Source organism: Condylura cristata, unplaced genomic scaffold (genome assembly GCF_000260355.1).
Source record: "Condylura cristata isolate star-nosed mole 26May11 unplaced genomic scaffold, ConCri1.0 scaffold00029, whole genome shotgun sequence".
Taxonomy (NCBI): domain Eukaryota; kingdom Metazoa; phylum Chordata; class Mammalia; order Eulipotyphla; family Talpidae; genus Condylura; species Condylura cristata.
The window spans coordinates 18,075,981-18,095,909 of record NW_004567130.1 but is presented as its reverse complement, the minus strand read 5'-3'; the positions used below and the strand labels follow the sequence as shown (position 1 = coordinate 18,095,909).

The 19,929-nt window shown below is 59.4% G+C and overlaps 2 protein-coding genes across 2 annotated transcripts in view; one reads left to right on the top strand and one right to left on the bottom strand.

The window, feature by feature from the left end:
* Window positions 1–2,220: 2,220 nt before the first annotated feature.
* RNF34 (ring finger protein 34, E3 ubiquitin protein ligase) lies at window positions 2,221–9,152 on the top strand. The gene is made up of 6 exons (XM_012731115.1): window positions 2,221–3,137; window positions 3,290–3,508; window positions 4,474–4,881; window positions 6,235–6,321; window positions 6,815–7,016; window positions 8,286–9,152. The coding sequence occupies exons 2-6, from the start codon at window positions 3,305–3,307 to the stop codon at window positions 8,474–8,476; spliced, it is 1,092 nt and encodes a 363-aa protein (XP_012586569.1). The 5' UTR covers window positions 2,221–3,137; window positions 3,290–3,304; the 3' UTR covers window positions 8,477–9,152.
* Window positions 9,153–11,322: 2,170 nt separating this feature from the next.
* The window catches only part of KDM2B (lysine (K)-specific demethylase 2B), a 36,955-nt gene continuing 28,348 nt past the window's right edge, over window positions 11,323–19,929 (bottom strand). The window contains exons 13-20 of the mRNA XM_012731002.1: window positions 19,629–19,892; window positions 19,396–19,509; window positions 19,028–19,066; window positions 18,288–18,943; window positions 17,748–17,911; window positions 17,522–17,683; window positions 16,934–17,152; window positions 11,323–12,549 (exon numbers count right to left, since the gene is read on the bottom strand). Of these exons, the coding sequence (XP_012586456.1) occupies window positions 12,368–12,549; window positions 16,934–17,152; window positions 17,522–17,683; window positions 17,748–17,911; window positions 18,288–18,943; window positions 19,028–19,066; window positions 19,396–19,509; window positions 19,629–19,892 (1,800 nt within the window). The 3' untranslated portion in view covers window positions 11,323–12,367. The remainder of the gene's footprint in view (window positions 12,550–16,933; window positions 17,153–17,521; window positions 17,684–17,747; window positions 17,912–18,287; window positions 18,944–19,027; window positions 19,067–19,395; window positions 19,510–19,628; window positions 19,893–19,929) is intronic.

Genomic DNA, 19,929 nt, shown 5'->3' with positions numbered 1-19,929 from the left:
GAGCGAGAAACAAGAGAGATGGGAGGGGTGCGAGCCCTGGAGGCTTCACTTTCCATGTGGCCTCTTCAACTTGGGGGTCAGGGAGGACAAAAGCAGTGTGCAGCTGTTTTTGACAGACCGTGCACGGTCTTTCTCCAGATTGGAGATTTCACACAAGAAAACGGCAGAAAGACAAAGAGTGGAAAAACGAAGGTTCCAAATTCCAATCCAACTGCCAGGCCAGCGTGTGGTAAAGGGAAGAGGCTCTCTCAGGAGTCATCAGCCCTGGCTTGCTGAGGGGAGCAGGCGTGAACACTCCAGCAGGCCTGTCCCGCTGTACCTGGCGGCATGGGGCCACAGGCTGCCAGTGGGGACAAGGGTGCTCAGATTGTTGTGCTCAGATTGTTGTGGTGCTTTGGTGCTCAGATTGTTGTGCCCTAAGCCAGTTACGTGGGCTCTCTGGTAGGGGACCCGGGCCCCGTAGTTCGGGCTCCCGGGGTGACTCCAACCGCTGTCCTGAGGGCTATGTCAGCCCAGGCACTTCTCAGCTTGAGGCAGTGACAGTGCCGTCGTCGAGCCACAGGACTAAAAATACCTGCTCCGGGGAGGCTGGGGTGGAGCTGCTAACAACGTCACCTTCATGTCAGCAGTGCTGGGTGCCAGGAAACCAGGACTTAAAGTAGAGGAAACTGTTGGACTCCGCTGAGAGGCTTCAGAGGAAGCTCGTGGCCGGAGAAGGCGCCGTTTCAAATTTGGACCTTGCAGAGCAGCTGGAGCATGTCCGTCCCAGCCCCGCCGTTGGCGGCGCTTAGGTGGCTTCCCTGTCAGTGCGAGGCCAGCTGCCCTCGCTGGGACGCATTCTCTCGGAGGCTGGAACCTGGAATCTCCAGTGTCTTCTCTCTCTCTGCTATGGTCTTGAGCTTAGTTGTACTAAAGTTAGGCTATAGCAACACTGGCGGCTGGCCGGGGTGTGTGTGATTTTTATCTTACAGAGAAGAAAAAAGAAGCCGGGAGTGTTCTATTTTTTTCCCTTCTGGGGAGTGCAGAAATTCCCTCCACTTTACAGAAATAGGAGAAATCGAATGAGAGTGCTGTCCTCCAACACTGCTGTCTACCTAGAGATTCTGCCTGTGTCCCCAAAATAAACACCAGAGCTGTGGACATTTTCAGCCCAGAACTGGGATGATCACTCATTAACATCACTTGAAAATGTGTGCTCTTGCCAGGGTGCGGCCCACCTCGCTAGCACGCTGGGTGGGCAGTTGTGTTTAAAAGGGTGTTAGGAGTCCGCCAGGTCAGACTCTTTCGTTTGCTTTTTCATCAAGACACAATTTGATCTTTCTGGCAGCACACAAAATTTAAAGGATGTTACACTGCCTTTTAAGAGGTAAAATAAACTTTTGTACAGTTATTTACTTACCAGTCGTGACAGGAACTATATGCTGTTGAAGAAAGTTCTGTCAAGAGCTGTGTGTTTAGTAGTGAGGTCAGCAGGAAGCAGAGACTCAGAAACATCACTTCTTTATAAACTCCTGGAAGGAAGGGGGGAAAACGCTTATCCCAGTGACCCTTTCTGTAGCGGAGGTATTCTCCCCCGATTTTGTTGTGCTGGTCTCCCCCCCCCCCCAATTTGTGCAAATTGAATTTTTAAAAACCTCTTCAGTTGTTTTCGGAGAGCTCACTGACTGAGTCCTACACTGAAAGAACATTCTAAACACACAGTAAATCTGGCTTTTCATGCTTTCAAGCCATGGCTCTGGAGCTTGAGGTCTGTACTGAAAGTTGCAGGTCATTGGTAACAACTTCCATGGGCATTGCTATTTCTGGAGAGTGACCGCTTGTCAAGCCTTGTAATACTTCAGTCAGGGACCCTGCCCACTACTTAAGACTGAACCTAGTGATGTAGTTTCTTACTGCTTCACCTTCTCCCCGCCCCCCACACTTAATATAGCTTGTCGTTCCTGGGCAGTAGCACTGTCCTGTTGCCTTCCAGGTGGCCTCTTAAGGCCATTACGTTGTTTTTTTTTGTTTTTTTTTGTTTTTAAGATTTATTTATTTGTGCATACAGAACTGGGGTACAGGCCAGAGACTCAGGGGTGGCGAAAGACTTCACCAGATACAGAGTGGGGAGCAGAACAGGCAGATCAACGAAGTACACTGCTGAGGGGAGCAGCGGGCGGGTCAGGAGAGGTCTGCCACACCATGTGGTCACCTCCGGGGCAGGTGGGAATAGAACTCATGCGGAAGTGGTTTCAGCTTCTTAGTACAGTGCTTTAACCCACTGCGCCACCAGGGAGGGCCATTACGTTGTTTTAAAGAGCCTGTTGGGAAGAACAGCACATCCACCAGATGGAACGTGTAGCTGGGATTGTTCCATGTTGCACGTTAGCCGCTGCCGCCTCACTCCCTGGGCTGCCACTGAGTAGACGTTCTCTGTGGTTACCCAGCGTAAGGGCGAGAAGGGGGACTAGGGAGGGAAGTGCGTCTGGCTCCGCAGTCTTTTTACCTTTAGCATGGAGAGACTCCCGGGCCTGTTCTGAAAACATTCTACCTGCCGATGACGAGCTTGCTTTTCAGGTTTCTGAGGTCCCCAGTAGAGGGACAGGTCACTAGAGGGAGGTAGAGTGTGACAGCAGTTGTGGTTCGCAGGAGAAGATGAGGGCAAAAAGTCTCCGATTCACAAAGGTAGGATAATGCTTTGTGAATTACACTGTTGTTAAGTGTAATCTTGGTAAGAATTTAGGAAGCAGAGGGAAACTTGAAGGTAACTTGCATGAGAACTCTAGAGAGCACTTCAGTTGACATTTTGATGCTTTCCTAGTCATTAAAATTTTATTTTAACATATGCTGTTGTTTATTGTGCTCAGCTACAGAAGAAAGGAGTGTAATGAAATTAAGTAATTTAAATTTACATTCTTTCTGCCAAGTCATAGTCGGGAAATCTGCCGCAGCCCACACAGCTGTGCTACACAGCAGTTACCGGTGTCAGGTTGCCAGACAGGATGTATATAGGACATCGGTGAGAGCCGACTTCAGGGGAGCCGGGGACACGTTCGGGCGTGAGCACATTGCGCAGGACACGCGTCTGTTCGTCCCCCTACTGGCACGCGCTCGTGCAGCTTCAGTGGGGATCAAGTTGTCTCTCTTCCTTTCTAACAGTGAGTACTCCCACTGCCAAACGGTTCCAAAGAACTTGAGATTTTGACGCCAACAGGCATAAGATCAAAGTTATTTAGGGCCAAGTTACCTCTCCAAGGTGGCACCCCTGCCCTTTCTCTGTACACTGTGGTCCTTCCTTGTGTTTCCTCAGGCGGGGGCCACGTCTATGTGGGCGTCGTGCTGTGGGCTGCTGAATGAAGTCATGGGAACCGGAGCCGTCAGGGGCCAGCAGTCAGGATTTGCAGGAGGCACGGGGCCATTCAGATTCACACCAAACTCCGACTTTGCCACTTACCCGCCAGCGCCTACAGAAGGGCCCAATATAGTTTGCAAAGCCTGTGGACTTTCGTTTTCAGTCTTTAGGAAAAAGGTGAGTTGGCTGGAACATCACATACAAAAGACGCTGGTGAATCTGGGGCTGGACATTATTTTGAATACTGATGAACCATTTCTTTCTTAAAATTTTGTAAAAAGCTAGTCCAGTTAGCCATCTCCCTGCTGGCTCTCTGACTAGACACTGACTCGCAAGCGGCACAGCTTTCTCCTCTGACCAGCTTTCATCCTCTGGTGATGCTGAGGTCTTGAAGCAAGAAATCTAATTGGTCTATAACTCTGAGAGGATTTGCTGTAACTCTGGTCCCGGGTTTACAGAAATGTAACCCTACCCACATTTGTAATTCAAGTGAGCATAGGAGTGTAGCTGAGGTAATTACCGTATGGGGATTTGACACAAAGCACTTGAGCTAAAGCAGCTTTCTCTGGGCCAGATCGGGGCTCTGAGAGCCACCCTGTTTGAGGCCATGCTAGTCCCTGACCATCAGATCGGGCCTTCAGAACACTTGGAGCAAGGCAGTAGCTCGTGGGGGTGACGGAGCGAGCAGAAGCAACCTCTTCGGATTTTGCCAGCGGAGTGAGGTTAAGCTGACAGAGGCTCCTCAGGCAAGGGCCGCCGGGCGGCACCTGCGGGCTCGGGTCGGCCAGACAGCGCAGGTGCGCACTGAGTTGTGCTCACGCTGCGTGAGCAGAGCGCCTGGCGGTGGTGCTTGCCTCCATGCGCTGCCGCCAGCTCTGCTTCACTAATTACATGTTTGCAAGCAAGGGGTGGAGGTTTTAATTCGGTAACACGGGAGTGTTTTCTTCAAGGACTGCACCCGAACCTCCGGGAAACCAAACTGCCTCGCACTGCCTTCGGTCTTCCTGGTTCCCGGCACATGAGAACGCTCGCAAGCGCTGTCTGGTGCCCGGGAGACGGCATTCAGTAGAGGCGAAAGGAAGGCTGTGCGCCTGCCAGGCCCATGTGCGGCCAGTGGCGAACGGGTTTCTCTCTCCCCTCAGCACGTGTGCCGAGACTGCAAGAAAGGCTTCTGCTCTGTGTGCTCGGTCCCACAAGAAAACCTCCGCAGATGCGCCACATGCCACTTGCTGCAGGAGACAGCCTTTCAGCGCCCCCGGCTAATGCGGCTAAAAGTGAAGGACCTGCGCCAGTATCTTCTCCTTAGGGACATACCGACCGACACGTGTCGGGAGAAGGCGGACTTGGTAGACCTGGTGCTGTGCCACCACGGGCTGGGCCCCGAGGACGACGGGGACACCAGCAGCCTGAGCTCCTCTAGGTCCCAGACATCCAGCTTTTTCACACACTCCTTTTTTTCAAACTACACAGCGCCCGCAGCTACCATGTCTTCGCTCCAGGGAGAGCTGGTGGGTGGAGGCCGCACCTTCGGATCTGGAGCGCTGGCACAGGTACGAGCACCGCCCGGGGCCGGCTTGCCTGCTCCTGGCCAGGAGTGCCGGGGCCCAGGGCCTGATGACTCTGTGCAGGAGCAGACCCCACGCACTGCTGAACCCCGAGCTTGGTGGCTCAGTGCTCAGGTGCCAGGTGGCCCCAGACCCGGCGGGGTGAGGAACTCCAGAGTAGCTCCCCACTCTTAGTTTCTGTAGCCTACACGGAGACGCTGTTACGAGGACTGAAAAGTAGCACGTAAACTTACTTTGCAGTAGTTTGATGCTGTTATAGGCAGTGGTACTGCGTGTTGGTGACCGTGAAAATCACCTAGAGGTGACCCTGGTGCCACAGCAAAGCTGGAATTTCAGCCAACTGTTACCATCATCTCACCAGCAAAGGAATATGGCTGCTTACTAGTCAGCGAAATTAATTTATAGAACATTGTCCCAGTGATGTCTGGTCACCCTGACCAAGTGATCTGTTAAGGCTGGGCCACATGGGAGTGGTCTTAAGACGCTAGAAAAGTTGTTTTAAACAGTTCTCTCCATATTTAAACTCCCGAGGAAAGGGGTTATTAGAAGTAGGGGCAAGTTGGGTTAGCTGCTTTGCTGACAGTCGCAAAGCCAAGCTGAGTTTCACTGTTCTCCCAAGAGGCGTCATTAGGTGCAAACAAGACACAGCCCTGGCTTTTGCGCCAGCTCGCAGCTCACTCTTGGGCAGCTGCCACCAGGTGGGCGAGGATGAAGCCCTGTTTCCAGTGCGGTGCTTGTGTCGGTGGATTTACTGGGGAACTCCCGAGGTTGCAAGCAGACTGTCAGGTCATCAGTCGCCAAAACAGCCAAGATAGAAAGATGCAATTTAAAGAGATTTTTCTGGTTTTCCTAAAGCCTATCTGACTGTTAACACATTTCTGACACCTAGAACTAGCAATAGCCACCAGCAAACCCAGGAAGCACTGTGTGGAATTAGAATGTCTGAGTGATAAAGGATCGAGGTCTTTCGAGTCAAGTGTCTGACTCCTGGGCTGACCTTAGTCCAGCTTAGTTTCCAGCTGCAACTTTAGAGGCTCTGGTTAAAGCCTTTATCTGCAGCTCCTCTGAGTGACACTGCACGCACCACACGTGCGGCTTTGGCCTCCCACCCCAGTACCCTGCTCACACGTGTAGACCGGCGAGGACTGCCCTGTGAGTTAACCCGGCGGAGGTAGCTTGTCTATCGCCCAGAGCCTCTAACTCGGGAGGGGAAGCAGCATGCTGGGTCCAGAGAGTCGCAGTTTGCGGGCTGCTGGGGAGTGTCTCGGGGGGACCCGCAGAAAGGTTCGCTCACGGTGAGTGTGCATGGTTACCTGAGCAGATCCATCCTGCGTGTAGGTACAAAGTGAGATAGCTTCAGCAAACATAGAAGATGACGACGACGACGACGATGATGATGACGATGATGAAAACTTAGAGGATCAGGTAAGATCTTGCGGAAGGGCCCCTGGGGGCGCAGGGCTTAAGTCTCAGCACTGTGAAGCTGTGAGTCCAGCCCCGACCAGGGAGTGACCCCAGGGTGCATCAGGCCCCACCTGCCTCCCACTGCCTCCCTCAGCAGTGGGTTTCAGTGAATCTGCCAGTTCTGTGCCCCGCTTGGTCTCTGGGGCATCCTCTCACCCCCTGCACCCCAGTTCTTGAGTGCATAAATAAAATACATCTAAAAAAAATTGTGTGTAAAACTTGGGTTCCCTGACAGGCTGGCTGTCAGGGAGGAAAAACGCCTGTGTGGACTTTGCTAGGCTAGCACAGGAAGGCGTTTGAACGTTCAAATGTAGAATACTACGTAAAGCATTTCAAGGACTGGTAGTCTGGGGAGGGCATTGGGCCACGGGGGCTGGAGGGCGAGGAGAGCATATGCACTGCTCGCGGCGGCAGGCCTGGGTCTGAAGAGAGGTAATGCAAGCTCTGCTTTTAGGGGCCTGGCCTCTCTAAGAAGAGAGTAAGAGCTTCGCTGTCTGACCTGTCAAGTCTCGAAGATGTGGAAGGGATGAGCGTGCGCCAGCTGAAGGAAATCCTGGCACGGAATTTTGTCAACTATTCTGGCTGTTGTGAAAAGTGGGAGCTGGTAGAGAAAGTAAACCGGTTATACAAAGAGAATGAAGAAAACCAAAAGTCATGTAGGTCCTTCTTTTTCCTTCCCTAGAGTCTCCTAATAGCTCAAATGAAATTCTTTGGGTCTCTAAAAATGCTTCAGATTTAAAGGCTACAAGTGAGATAACCAGATAGGGGGATTCTGTGGAGCCAAAGTGTTGAACAGCCCAAAGCCTGCCGTGCATGCTGGGAAAGCTCAGCTCAGGACTTTGGGTCGGGACGCATGACGCAGAACGCCTCACGGGGCAAGCCCGAGGGCATTCTGAGGAGAGGGAAACAAACGCGGGGTGTTAAGTCAGCCTGTGGTGGTCTCAGTTCTTAGCTGGACTTCAGGACTCTTGTGATTAGCTTTTGCCACGTTGGGTTTCTTAAAAGCTGGGTGGAGTTCCAGCTTTCTGTGGGAACAGTAGGCCCAAGGTACCCTGGCACACCTTCCCAGAGGGTGCCACAGTGGCAGATACAGGAAGGCCCGTCATCGGGTTCCACACCGACCCTGGGAGCTGAGAAATGACATCCTGGCCGTGAGGGGGCAGCTCGCCTGTCAGCGCAGATGCCATGGTGGACAGTGGCTGCAGTGAACACTGCCCCTCAGGCTGAGTGCAGCTACCTCGCCTTCTGCCAGGGCCCTTCAGTCAGCTCGCTGCCCAGTCGACCTCGTCGAGTCTTCGGGCTGGGGGAATGCGTGCTCTGGTTCACAGCACAACTAGTCTTTCCGAGTCACTGGCTTCACCGCCCAACCAGGCTCACCCCAGTGTCTTTACCTAACAGCCTGACGTACTCTAGCTGCACAGAATTGCAGAAAGGAACCTTCTCTGCAGGCAAGGAGACTGAATCCAGGTTCAGGCATCCAGTGTCTCACTGCGGCCCACCTGCCGCCTTCCCTACTTGCCCTGCTCCGCAGTGTGGCATGGGCTACGGGCCTTCTGAAGCCCCAGGCTACAGGAGTCTCCTGACGTGGAAGCCTGTCTAAGTTCAGGGTCTACGTGGCCCTTCAAGCCCAAATTCCTGTTCTCTGAGAGGCCGAGTGACTTCTCCCTCTCCAGGTAGTCTCGCGGGGTCCATGGGTTACGCAGGATAGATGGCTCGAGATGCTGTCCAGGCCGGGGCGCCACCCCACAACTGACTCTGAGTGTGGAGTGAAGCAGTCCCCGTGGCCCACATGCAGGCAGCCTCGGTCACTCTTCCCAGGAGGTTGCATCCTCGTCACCGGTGAGCAGCACCACATTGCTGCTCCGGGGGGCACAAACGGGCCTGCGCGCAGTCGCAGCTTGTCCCACAGCCCCGTTTTCTTGCAGATGGTGAGCGGCTGCAGCTGCAGGACGAGGAGGACGACAGCCTCTGCCGCATCTGCATGGACGCGGTCATCGACTGTGTGCTGCTCGAGTGCGGGCACATGGTCGCCTGCACCAAGTGCGGCAAGCGCATGAGTGAGTGCCCCATCTGCCGCCAGTATGTGGTGCGCGCTGTGCACGTGTTCAAGTCCTGAAGCAGTCGCCAAAAGCACCGCCCAGCTGGCACCCAGACATGGCGGTGCACCAGGGCCAGAAGAGGACCACTCGGCGGCCTGAGCGGCTTTTTAAGAGTCCTTTCCACTACTAACTGGGGGCCGAGAGGTCCACCCATGTTCCAGTAACTCGGGGCCACGCCACGCGCCCGTGCACCTCGGGGCCTCAGGCTCCACACACCGTGACCACTCGCTGCCAAAGCCAGGCTACTCGTGGCACCTGCTACCGCTCACGGGCGGATGCGCTCCATTCACCTACGTTTCCTTTGCCCTGTTTTTAACTTAAGCTACTTGGAGTTTGAAGCTTGTGTCTTTGGGATTAGGTAGGTCATTGTCCACAAGCGGCCGGCATGGCACGTGCTGAAGTGGCCCCTCAAGGTTCACTTGACTCAGACGAGTGAGTTTCTGCTGTTGCTCTGTTTGGTGTCCCTGGGAACTGACCTGTTCAGCTGCCAGGGCCTTGGCCTGAACTCGTCCACGTCTGTTCACGCACAGCTTTCGCAGCAAGGGCTGCATCGCACTGCTTTCACTACAGTACGTGTGTTAAATTCTTTATCAGCGTGTAACCAGTTTACACTGTTTTGTATAGTGAAAGTGTATTTTCAGTGCTACCTGCTGGCTGATTTGATCTTTAGGAATAAAATTAGAGTTAACTGCTTTTGTCTGCCTTATCCCGGTCAGTTCCAACCTCAGCGCTACATCTTGAACGAGCGTGTGTGGTTCCCGCTCCCTCCTTCAGGGCGGCCGCGGGCTGAGCGGTGGCTGCGACTTCCCAGCAGTTCGCTCTGTGCCCCATGGCGACCGGTTCTGTGCGCTGCCTCCGCCAGCCTGGCACCCGGAGGTGACGCCTCATTCCAGATGCGGGGCCTGGCTGAGAAGTTAGTTCCAAAGTGGCCACATTGGAACCTAGTTCTGATTTTAAGTGTTTTGACTCTTTAGCATTGTAGAGCCAATGAGCCATGCAGGACGAGCTCCCAGCACTCGACTGACCTCCTGGCTGCAGCAGGTCACAAGTGGTGGTCAGGGCCCGGGGAGGCAGCCGCGCTTGGGTGGCAGGCAGTGTGGCAGACCAGACTGGGCTCCAGCCTGTCCTGGGCCTGGGCTGCTCACTGCAGCGTGGTCGGCCAGGTCTTGGCCTCCATGGACGCGCAGGGCCTGGCCGCACCAGAGTGTCTGCTGCACCCGGCTCCTCTGTGCATGCTGAACCAGTTGGCCCCACAGCTACTGGCTGTGTGCAGGGACGTCCCGGTGCAGGCCAGCAGAAAGGGCCCAGCACACTGAGGAGCTAGGCAGTGGGCTGGGTCTGCCTAAAGCAGAGAAGGCTGACGCACCCTTGTGTGGTCTCGGCGTAGCACGGGTTGCATTCCCCTTGGGGTTTGTGTAAACGCACCTGGCGACGGCCCCGACGTGACGACGTTGCCTGGCAGCATCTGACGTGACCAAGGTTTAGTGGCAGCCAGCAAGTTTAGTCTGGCAGACTGGACTTAACATAACTGGCCCAAAGGCACTAGCCTGCTTGCTACTGACATTTCCCCGCGGACCCACCTGGTGTTCAGACCCCTACCAGAGACCTCTCAGGACCAGACGCTGGAGGCCACAGTTGTCGACACTCCAAAGACATGTCCTGTCCTCAACACAAAGGATGTCGCCTGAAGCCTGGGCTGTAAGGTGTCCTCACCGTCAATACTACGTTTCCAAGAAAGGGGAGGCGGGCCTGGGGAGGGCAGTTGAGGCCTAGCACGGACCGTGCTCCCCAGCTTTACAGCCATCATGAGAGCGTGTGCACTGCGGGGCTTGGAAGTAGTTTGCCGCAGCGGGCTCAGGCTGGCCTCACAAGGCTGGTGGGGCCCGGGGGGTGTCTGAGACCACAGCCCTGCTGGGCCTGCCTCTGGGAAACACTCCCCGGGGAGCCTGGCTACCCCGCTTCCCCTCCTCTGTGCTCTGGGAAACATGGTGGGTGGCTGGGCCCCTACCCTGAGAACTGGGGCACCCGGACCCACTGCTGCCTCAGCACTCCCGAGCAAGGCTGATGTGACCGGCTATGGGTAACTCTCCCTGGGAAGCTTGGAAAACACAGGCCGCCGAGACCAGGACTTTGGCTCCTGGGGTGCTCCACGACCAGGAAGCAGGCCAGAGTGGCCTGGCCCCCACAGGCCAGCCACAGCGAAGCCAGGTCTGCCTCCACAGCACCTCCCGAGTCTGACTTGAGGCCCACCCAGTTGCCTGAGCCTCTCCAGCTGGGGTCCGGAAGGACCGCTGGATGGGTGGGGTCTCGGACCTGAAGCCTTCACTGTGCGCAAGTACCAAGGCACTGGGGGGCCGCTTGCAGCAAACAGCCGGCAGGTTGCCCCTCCAGTTCTCCAAAACAGTCGTTCTGCAGGAGGTGCAGGTGGTCACAAGAAATTCTCCCCTCCAAAACTACACCTGACTGGAGTCTGGGTCATCCCCAGGAGACGGTGCCTCGGTCAGCCTGGCCCAAGACCGCACCACACAGCCCGTAGCCGCCCTGAGCGGGCGGTGAGGAGATGGAGCCCCACCTTCAGGAAACGCCAAGTGGCCGATGGGCGGTCACGGGCAACCAAGCAGGCAGGCCACCTGCCCTTGAAGAAAGTTAACAGCCAGTTGCCAAGCGCGTCCACCGCTGAGGCCCAGTTCACCCACAGACAGACCTTTCTGAAGATGGGCAGACCAGCAGGCCTCCACAGCTCTCACGTGAAGAGGAGCCACAGCACCTCTTGCCCCAAAACCTGACAGCACGTGGCGCCAACTGCCTCCTCCGTTCCGGACTCCTCGTTCCCTCCCAGGACAGAAACCCTCAAATCCAAGAGTGATTTCTTTTTTTGTACAATTGTTTATACAAATTCAACAAAGGTAAAACCACGTCGGGGAAGATCTAGGAAAACAACACCTCACAATGGCACTTATGAATGCGGAACGTCACACTAGGAAACAGCCACATGGCAGGCCTGCATGGGGCTGCACACACCCCCAGAAGAGGAACAGAAAAGGCTGCGCCGGGTCACTGCCTGCCTGTGACTCGCTGTGCAGAGTGCGGAGCCCGGGCTGGGGCGCGGCCCTCCTGAGTGCCGGGACTGCGTCTGAATGGTCAAAGTGAGGAAAGGTGAACTCTACCCGGAGGGAAGCTGGCCGGCATCTCTCCCTGACCACCACTTAGTATTCCACATGCTTAGGTGACTTGGTGACGGACAAAGCAGGCTGGCGGCTTCCGGCTAAACATGCTGTGCCCCAAAGGCCGAGCCTGCTCTGTCAGACCTGGGCACTGTGTCAATGAAGCCCAGGTCCCCATCTCTCCCCTCAAGGAAATCAGGAAAGTTGGCAACTTCAAAACAATAAAAACACTGGTATGCTCCAAACCCTGCATAAATAACGTTTTAAACAATTTGTACAAAAATAGTTCTGCATCATGTAAGATGTAACAAAACCAAACCAAAGAAAAATAGTCGCCAAGGGCAGCAGATGTGTGCGGTCTGCCGTGTGTCGGCACCGAAAACCCAAGTCAAGGAATGAGGTGTCCAAACCAAAATGCCACCGCCCACGAAACCCCCCCCCACCCCCGGCTCGGCTGCGGCCAGAGGCTCCCGCGTCCGCCGTCCTCTCCAGCAGGAATGTTCTTGTCAACGCCTCTTAGCAACGGTCCGTCCAGAAAGCAGCGCGGCTGCGACTGAGGACACGCAGGGGGGTGCCACAGCACTGTCCCTGGAGGGGAGGGGGGGCTTCTCCCCTGCAGCCGCGCACCCTGACCCGCTCTGTGGTCTCTTGTTCCACGCCCAGACAGAAAGGAAAGCCCCCGCTGTGGTGACGACCCGCTGCCACGTCACCCCCCGCCCCAGGATGCGCACACGGATTCTGGGACTAGCTCAGTTTCTGCAGGAGTTTCTCTTCCACTTGTCCAAACTGGACGCTCACAGACATCTCGGCTATGAACTGCTCACAGCCTTCCCTGGTGACTTGCTTGCAGTACCTCAGGTCTATGTGACAGATGTTGCCGCAGCGTTTGAAGAAGGACAGGCACTGGTCAGTGACCTTATTGCAGTCTGCAGGAGAGAGCGCACTGTGAGGGGGCGCAAGGCGGCGGGGAATGGCCCTCCATCAGACACTTACGCGCACACGCAAAGCTCCAGCTGTCCCCAGGAACCTGCGTGCCGGTGTGCTCGGGCTGTCAGACCCCACCGCCGCACCAGAGGCAGGGGCAGCGCCTCTCTGCCCCACCAACGGTCTCGCAGACACAGAGCTGCAGTGCAGCACGCTACAACACCTGCAGGCCTCCCCAGGGCCCTGCTGGGGCAGCCGCACAGCCCAAGGCACTGCCCAGGAACCCCACAGAGGCCCCCACCCTGCTGAGTCTTATCCCTCCCTGGACAGCTCTCCCCTCCGGGTAGGAACCCATCAGCCTGCACTTCCTAAGGGCGGCCTGCGTACGCGCAGGCGCCTGCCCATGCTCCACCGGCGAGGCCACGCAGACAGGACAGGACAGGAGGTGGCCAGGGCAGAGTGGCCCACCCTCGCTGCTGCCCCAAGTCGCCCCCATCAAGTCTGCTGAGCACGGTCTCGCGCCCCAACACCCAGACAAAGGCCTCAGCGACACGAGGGGAACCTGATCCTTGGGAGCTCGGGGTGCCCGGGACACTGCAGAGCCGCTGCACAGCTACAACTGTTTTCCAGAAGGACCCCCCCATCGAGCCCTCACATACTGCCCCCACATGGGTGACCCTCTCCTCAGCTTGCTGCAAAGGGGATTGCGCCACGCCGCCCTCCAGCACCTGCAGGAAGCCCCCGCCTACATGGGCCCACCCTGCCCCGCCTACTTCCGGGGAGAAGGCAGCCCCGCGGCTCAGTGCCAGCCTGGGCCAGCGGCTGCAACCCTGGCACGCAGGACTGGCCAGCGGTGGGAGACCCAGTATCTGCTTCACAAGCACACTGTCTCCCAGGTCACCAGGAGACCAAAACAGCCCCCCAAAAGGCCCCCGGTTCCAGGAGCTTTGAAGCAGGGACCAGAGAGGACTCGGGCTGAGAACCTCACACTACCCCAGTGGGGTCAGTGATGGCGCCAAAGACGCCTGAGAAGAGGAGGCAGCCGGGCCTCAGCCCAGAGCCCAGTGGCGGCAACGGCCACTCGCCTGCTGCCAGTGCTGGTCTCTGCCTGCTCTAGCTGTGGTCATGAGGAAGCCGACTGGACCCAGGTGGACCCAGGGCAAGGGCAGCTGCGGCAGCTCCCGGTGCACTCTGCCAATGGCAGGTGCCGGCACCCGCACGGACAGACGGAGCCCACAGCTACCGCCACGAAGCCCCCACACGGCCCTGAGCCAGCGGGCAGCAGGGATGCGGGGCGGCCAGTGCTGACCTGCCACAGTCCGGGGTCCTCGCCAGACCGTGCTTCGGCGCTCAGTGAGCGACCTGGCAGGTGGGCTCTGGGGCAATAACAAGGTTTCCACTTTCCACTTGTGTTTTTCTTTGGCATAGAACTGGGGCGTAGGCCAGAGGTGTGGGGGTAAGAGAGTGCCCCAGAGACACAGTGGGGAGCAGAACAGGCGGGTCCCCTGCACCCTGGGGTCCCTCCCTGGCCAGGGATGCACTGGGCCAAAGTGTGGAGCCTGGAACTGACCCTCAGCCAGCAGGAGCCGCTCTGCCTCCAACTGTGGGGGCGCCTGAAGGGCTGAGTCCGCTCTCAGACATGGGGCCATGAAGGTGATGCCCACCTCACGGCAAGTTACTCCTGGGCAGGCCACACGGCCAAATGTTTTAAATGATACTTCCGGTAAGGTGATAAAAGCGTGTTTCGGTGACACGTTTCCATGTACAGGAAACCCTAAAACGTGCAACGGTTAGAACTAATGAAACAATTGGGCCAAATGCAGGGTACAGAGCGCAACGAAACCAGCAGTCCCTCCATCTGCCAACGATGAAAAGCTGAAAGAAGAGTGAAGCATTTGTTTACGGCAGCATCAAAAAGAACAAACTGCGGAATAAATTTAAGGAAGAACCGCAAGTCCACAAACTGGAGAGACCAAGTTTGTGGGAAGGGAGGTTCAGTTGCTAACACCACGAAGAGACGATTGGGAGCACCTCTGTCTCGCAGGCGCTGCCCTCTGCAATGACTCTCGTTCTAAATAAACCCATTTCGTTGGTCAGCAACAAAGCATTACCCGAAGTGACGCACAGAGTCCATGAAATTGGTGTGAAGTATCAAGGGATGTTTGCGGAAACAGAAAAGGTCAAAGACAGAGTGCAGAACCTAGGAGCAAAGAAGCAAATCCTCTTTCTTTCAGTTAGATGATCTCGGCAAGGGGCTGAGGCTGGGGGGACACAGTGCTGAGCAAACTGGACGCTCACACGCAACACGACACCACCAAGGCCCACCCCAGCCACACACGAAACCCAAGCGACTCAAAGGCCGAAACAGAAGGCGTGAAACTACGGAGCGCTTGGAGGGAAACAGAGCTCGGGAAAAAAGAAACAGGCCTTAGCCCAAAAGGCCGGAGAATCACGAACCTGAAGTCACCGTGGCTTCTCGAACGTGATCCCAAAGACACAGGTAAAGGGGAAACAGACCTAACGTGATCCAGTGGAGATGTTTACGGGGGCGCAAGGGCTAAGCCTCAGCGCTATGAAGCGTCTGCGGCCAATGTGGCACCAGGCCATCCCCAGCGGGGAGTGACCCCAGGCCAGCAGAGCCCCCTGCCCCCCACTACCCCCTCAGCAAGGGATTTCAGTAGATCAGCCACTTCTGCTCCCCGCTCTGTGGGGCTCTCACCCCCACACCTCTGGCCTGCACCCCAGTTCTTGTGTACATGAATGAGTAAATCTTATAAAACAAATTCTGTGCATCAAAGACCATTCTCAGGAGAATGGAAAAAGAACACGGAATGGGGAGAAACTGCAGGCCGCGCATCTGAGGACCTGCATCCCTGGGCCGCATGGAGACGCCCACAGTCACACAGCAAACCGCAGGCGGCAGCTCCCAGACACGCAAGCCGCGGAGAGCCTGGGGGTGCAAGCGGGACGCTCAGCCCAGCCACACACAGTTGCAGCTGTGAGGCCGTGGGCAATAAGCACCCTGGACAGGCACCGGCAGGTCCCCAAAATCCAGGCCAGCGCCTGCGGTGCCAAGGGCACCTTCAGTGTCTGCTCAGCATCTGCGTGGGCTCAAGACCCCACAGAACCGGAGCAGAGGGGAAGGGACGCCCAGGGCCCAGTTGGCTGCCAAGCAAGCACCCATCGGGAAAGGACGGAGAAGATGGTGGGGGGCGCGGAGGTGCAAGGCCCCGATGGGTGGGCCCCACTGCCGGGGGTGGGGCCCCACCGGGTCCACACCTCTCACCTGTCAGTGGGACGCGCCCGAAGGAGGGTCCAGCTGACCCCTCTACCAAGCCGCAGGGAAGCGAGGAAGAGGGGACACAAGACACCAGCAGGGCCAGCAGGAAGCTCACGGAGGGGCCTCCCTGGGGCCTCGCCAGGTCTGGCGAGCACGCACCGGAAGTGCGGGGACAGAGTTAAGGCGCAGGCTCGGCCCCGCCAGCGGCGGGGGCAGCTGCAGGAACTGGGGGCAGGGGACCACACCCACGTGGCCCACAGTGAGAGGCGGCGGCTTCTCGGTGAGTCACAAACCGGACCAACAGGAGAAAAAGTGGGTGCAGGAGCAGTGACCCCCATGCCCAAGCTCAGGGGCTGCGGGCTGTGGCCTCGCGATGAGAACCGGGGCCCAAAAGGGGTGCACCGCCCTCCTCTCCAGCGCACCAGCCCCAGGAGCAGAGGCTGCCCCCGGGACTGCAGCTGGCCCCGAGCCAGACCCCAGGCAAGCCCATGGCCCAGACAAGCCGGGGACAAGCGGCACCACCTCGCCCAGTGAGCTCCGCGACGTGAGGGGACACTGCAGGACATGGCAAGAAGCCCATCCTTCCTGCACGCGCTCCCGCCTGGACACGCTCGGGGCCCACCTGCTGGGCTCCAGTGGCCGCCCAGATGGACCATGGTGGTGGCCGAGACCCCCGGTGTCAGAGCCGGCAAGGAGGCCTGGCGCCCGGCACACCCCACACGGAGGCCCCGCACTGGCCCCACGTCCTGGCAGCAGGCGTTGGGGAAGAACAGCCGCCGAGACAACCACGGCTCGCGCATCCCAGGGATGCCCCCCAGCAGCCCTGACAGCATCATGGAGGACAGCGGAGGCGGTCAGAGTCCACTTTTGCTCACGGTGACTCCCAAGGCCAGAGCGCGCTCCCAGACTCAGACACCCAACCCCGCCGGCGCCGCTACCGGGCCAACTCTGGGGGCAGGCTGAGCCGGCCACCCCATCCTCAGGAGCACGCCGAGGGCCAGGGTCTGGGCTCTGGGTGCGGCCAGGGCGGCCCCAGCAGCGTTGTCCTCCCCGGCGGGTGCGAGGGTCAGGTCACGTGCGTACGCTGGCAGCCGGCGCCGACTGACCTGACAGGCTGATCTCAGTTAAGGAGTCCCGGGTGGTGGTGCCCACGGCAGTGAGCAGGTTGATGGACTGGTCGGTGACGTGGTTGCAGTAGCTGAGGTGCAGCTTGGACAACAGGGGCATGTGGCGGATGACGAGCCGCAAGGAGGCGTCTGTGATGTCCAGGCCCGCGAGCCGCAGCTCCACGACGTTGCGGAGCTTGCTGCGGTTGTCCATCTGGCCTGCGGGGTGGGGGAGGCGCACCAGTGCCCGGGACCCGCTCGGGCCCCTCCGGCCAGCGGGCCCATCAGAGCCACCGATGCTGGAGCGGCAGCAGGGTCCACGTCACACACCTGTACTTGCAGGTTCCAGACAGGACACCGGACACCAGGCCCAGGTCTCAGCCGCTGGGTGCCCAGTCTGGGCAGCCACGGTCGCCTCGCTCCAGAGAGCTGGCCAGGAGCAGCGGCCCGAGCCTGACCTCGGTGGCCCCATGAGTTATCTGTCCAACCGCACGGACCCCAAAACCCCTGGAGGCCTGAAGCCAAGGAGGGTCACCCGCAGAGCCTGCAGCAGGCCCTCGGGGCTGGCCGGGCCCAGCGCGTACTCACCGGGCCTGTTGTCTGTGGGCGGGGACAGGAGGTCCCGCATCTGGGCATCCTTTAGCCCTTCCACCCACTGGACGTCCAGGGTCCGGAGCAGCGGGCAGCTGGAGCTGCAGAGGGCAGAGACGGCGATCCAGGAGCAGCCCGACAGCACCAGGTCTCGGAGTCCTGGGGGCAGAGGGGTGGTCAGGCGGCGCCAGCCCCCTGCGGTCCCCGCACGCCCAGCGCTCACCAGGCAGTCGGTTGATGAGCCAGCTCAGCTGCTTCTTGGAGACGTTGGTCCAGCTGAGGTCCAGGGAGACGGGCTGCCGCCGGATGATGCCGCTCAGCATCAGGGGCGTGATGGACTTGCAGTGGTTCAGGTCGATGCGGGTCCACAACCGCTTATCGCAGCACCTGGGGCCGGCGGGGCGGGTCAGGAGTGGGGAGCCCACACCTGCTGAGCTCAGGGGCGGCTCCTAGCCCCACCCTCCAGGGCCGCAGTGGGCACTGGGCCAGTCAAGAGCCCGCAGGGCTTTGGCTCAGGCCTGGCCCCTCAGCAGCCTGGCCGTGGCCGGAGCACCAAGAGCCGGGGCGAGCTCCCGGGCCAGCTCTGTGCGGACGGTGGTTGCCTAGCCCCCACTGCCCCTGTTGGTGGCAGCTCAGGAGCACAGACAAGACTGCCTGGGCAGGCCAGAATGACCGGCGGCAGGCACCCCGGCATGGCAGGGGCCCAGCCCAGCTGCCCCCGCGCCCGGAGCACACACAGGCGGCCGCAGCGCGTGGCCCTCACCAGCGGTTCCAGGTCCTGCAGACCCGCATGCAGACACACAGGTCCGGGTGGCTGAGGTAGCTGAACACGGCCATCCACACCTCGCGGTGCATGACATGGGCCGCCCCGTCGTCCAGAGGCAGCGAGTCGGGGGGTGGGCTGATGGGGGGCGGCCGGATCACGTGCCGCTCCATCTGGACGCACCTGGGCGGGGACACGGCAGGCGGGGGCCGGGAGATGACCCGCGGGGGGCTGCGTAGCCCGGGCCCCAGCTGGTGCCGCAGCTCCCGGGGGGCCCCGCTGAGCCCCTTGCTGAAGCGGTGGGGGCGCTCACGCTCCTCGCCCTCGCTCTCGGGCTCCGACTTGATGGGCGGCTGGTTCTCGTGGGCCAGGCTGCTCTCGGTCCTCTGGATCTCCTGGTTGAGCTCTTTGCTCAGCTCGCGGCTCAGCTCCTTGCCAGGCAGCCGCCTCTTCCGGCGCGTCTTCACCTTCTTCTTGTCCTCTGGGCCCTCGGCCGCCTCTGTGCTGGGCCCCGCCGTGGGGGAGCTGGAGCGCGAGTGGTCGCTCTCCCTGGGCTTGGGGGGCGCCTCGGGTAGGTCGTCCTCCGGCTCTTGCTTGAAGCGCCGGAGGGGCTTGGCTAGCGCCATCCGGTCCTCCGTGTTCTTCCAGGACCGGCGCTGCGGGGAGGCGGGGAGTGAGGGGCCAGCGGGGGCGGGGAACCCCCTGCAGGCGGGTGGGCTGACGGGCGGAGGTGGCGGTACCTTTTTCCTGAAAAGCTTGTCCTCCTTGCCAGGTTTCAGCTGTCATGGGAGGGAAAGCAGGCAGGCTGGCCGGGGCTGGTGGCCAGAGGGGGCGGGGTCCACTCCCACCCCCACCTCCTCCTGCACAAGTGGGCAGGCAGGAAGAAGCTGGGAGCCCCTGCGGACCTCCTGCCCCACCGCCGCCCCACCGCCGGGTGCAGTGGCCTGCGCAAGGGCCTCCGCCGGGCGCCCCCTCGTGGCGGCCACACGCAGAGCAGGGCAGGCCAAGGCCGCCCCTCCCCGAGGCCGCCAGGGGCAGGGCAGGCCAGGCCAGGCCAGCGGTGGGCACTGCGGCCAGGGGACCCCGTGGGCGGGCGAGAAGGGAGCACCTGCTGCTGGAAGTAAGTGAGGCTGGATCTCCACCACGGGCTGAGGCTGCTGCCCAGGGGGGGCCGCGGCGACAGGTGGGAGGAAGAGCCGGGGGCCGTCTGGAGCGTGGAGGCCTGGAACGGCGGGAAGGGAAGGAGCGGCTCTCAGGGGGCCCCCTCTCCTGAGGGCCGGGCTCTAGGCACACAGGAGACCTCCCGGCTGGCCCCAGCCCAGCCCAGCCCCGCCCCCGTACTCGCTTGCGGCCACCCAGCTCCTGCGGCTTCTCATATTTCCGCTTCCTCCGCAGGTGCACGTCGTCCGACTTTCGGCGCAGGATGCCGTCGGGGGGCACCTTCTTGGGGTGCTCGTCCGACCTGCGCCGTGGAGCCTCCTCGCACTCGCTCCTCCGCTTGGCAGGCTCTGGGCCGTCCTTGCTGTCGCGGTTCATCTTCTGCTCCTTGAGCAGGGAGCCCGGCAGGTTGGACGCGTACTTGAAGCCGGGGCCTCGCTTTTGCTTGTGGGCCGAGAGGAGAGAAGCGACAGTGTGTGCCCGC

What these genes read in the sequence shown, in the direction of transcription:
- RNF34 (XM_012731115.1), top strand. Translation starts at nt 3,305, where the DNA reads ATGTGGGCGTCGTGCTGTGGGCTGCTGAATGAAGTCATGGGAACCGGA. An exon ending in TTTCAGTCTTTAGGAAAAAG is followed by an intron (nt 3,509 to 4,473) that starts GTGAGTTGGCTG and finishes CTCTCCCCTCAG; the next exon opens with CACGTGTGCCGAGACTGCAA. An exon ending in TGAAGAAAACCAAAAGTCAT is followed by an intron (nt 7,017 to 8,285) that starts GTAGGTCCTTCT and finishes GTTTTCTTGCAG; the next exon opens with ATGGTGAGCGGCTGCAGCTG.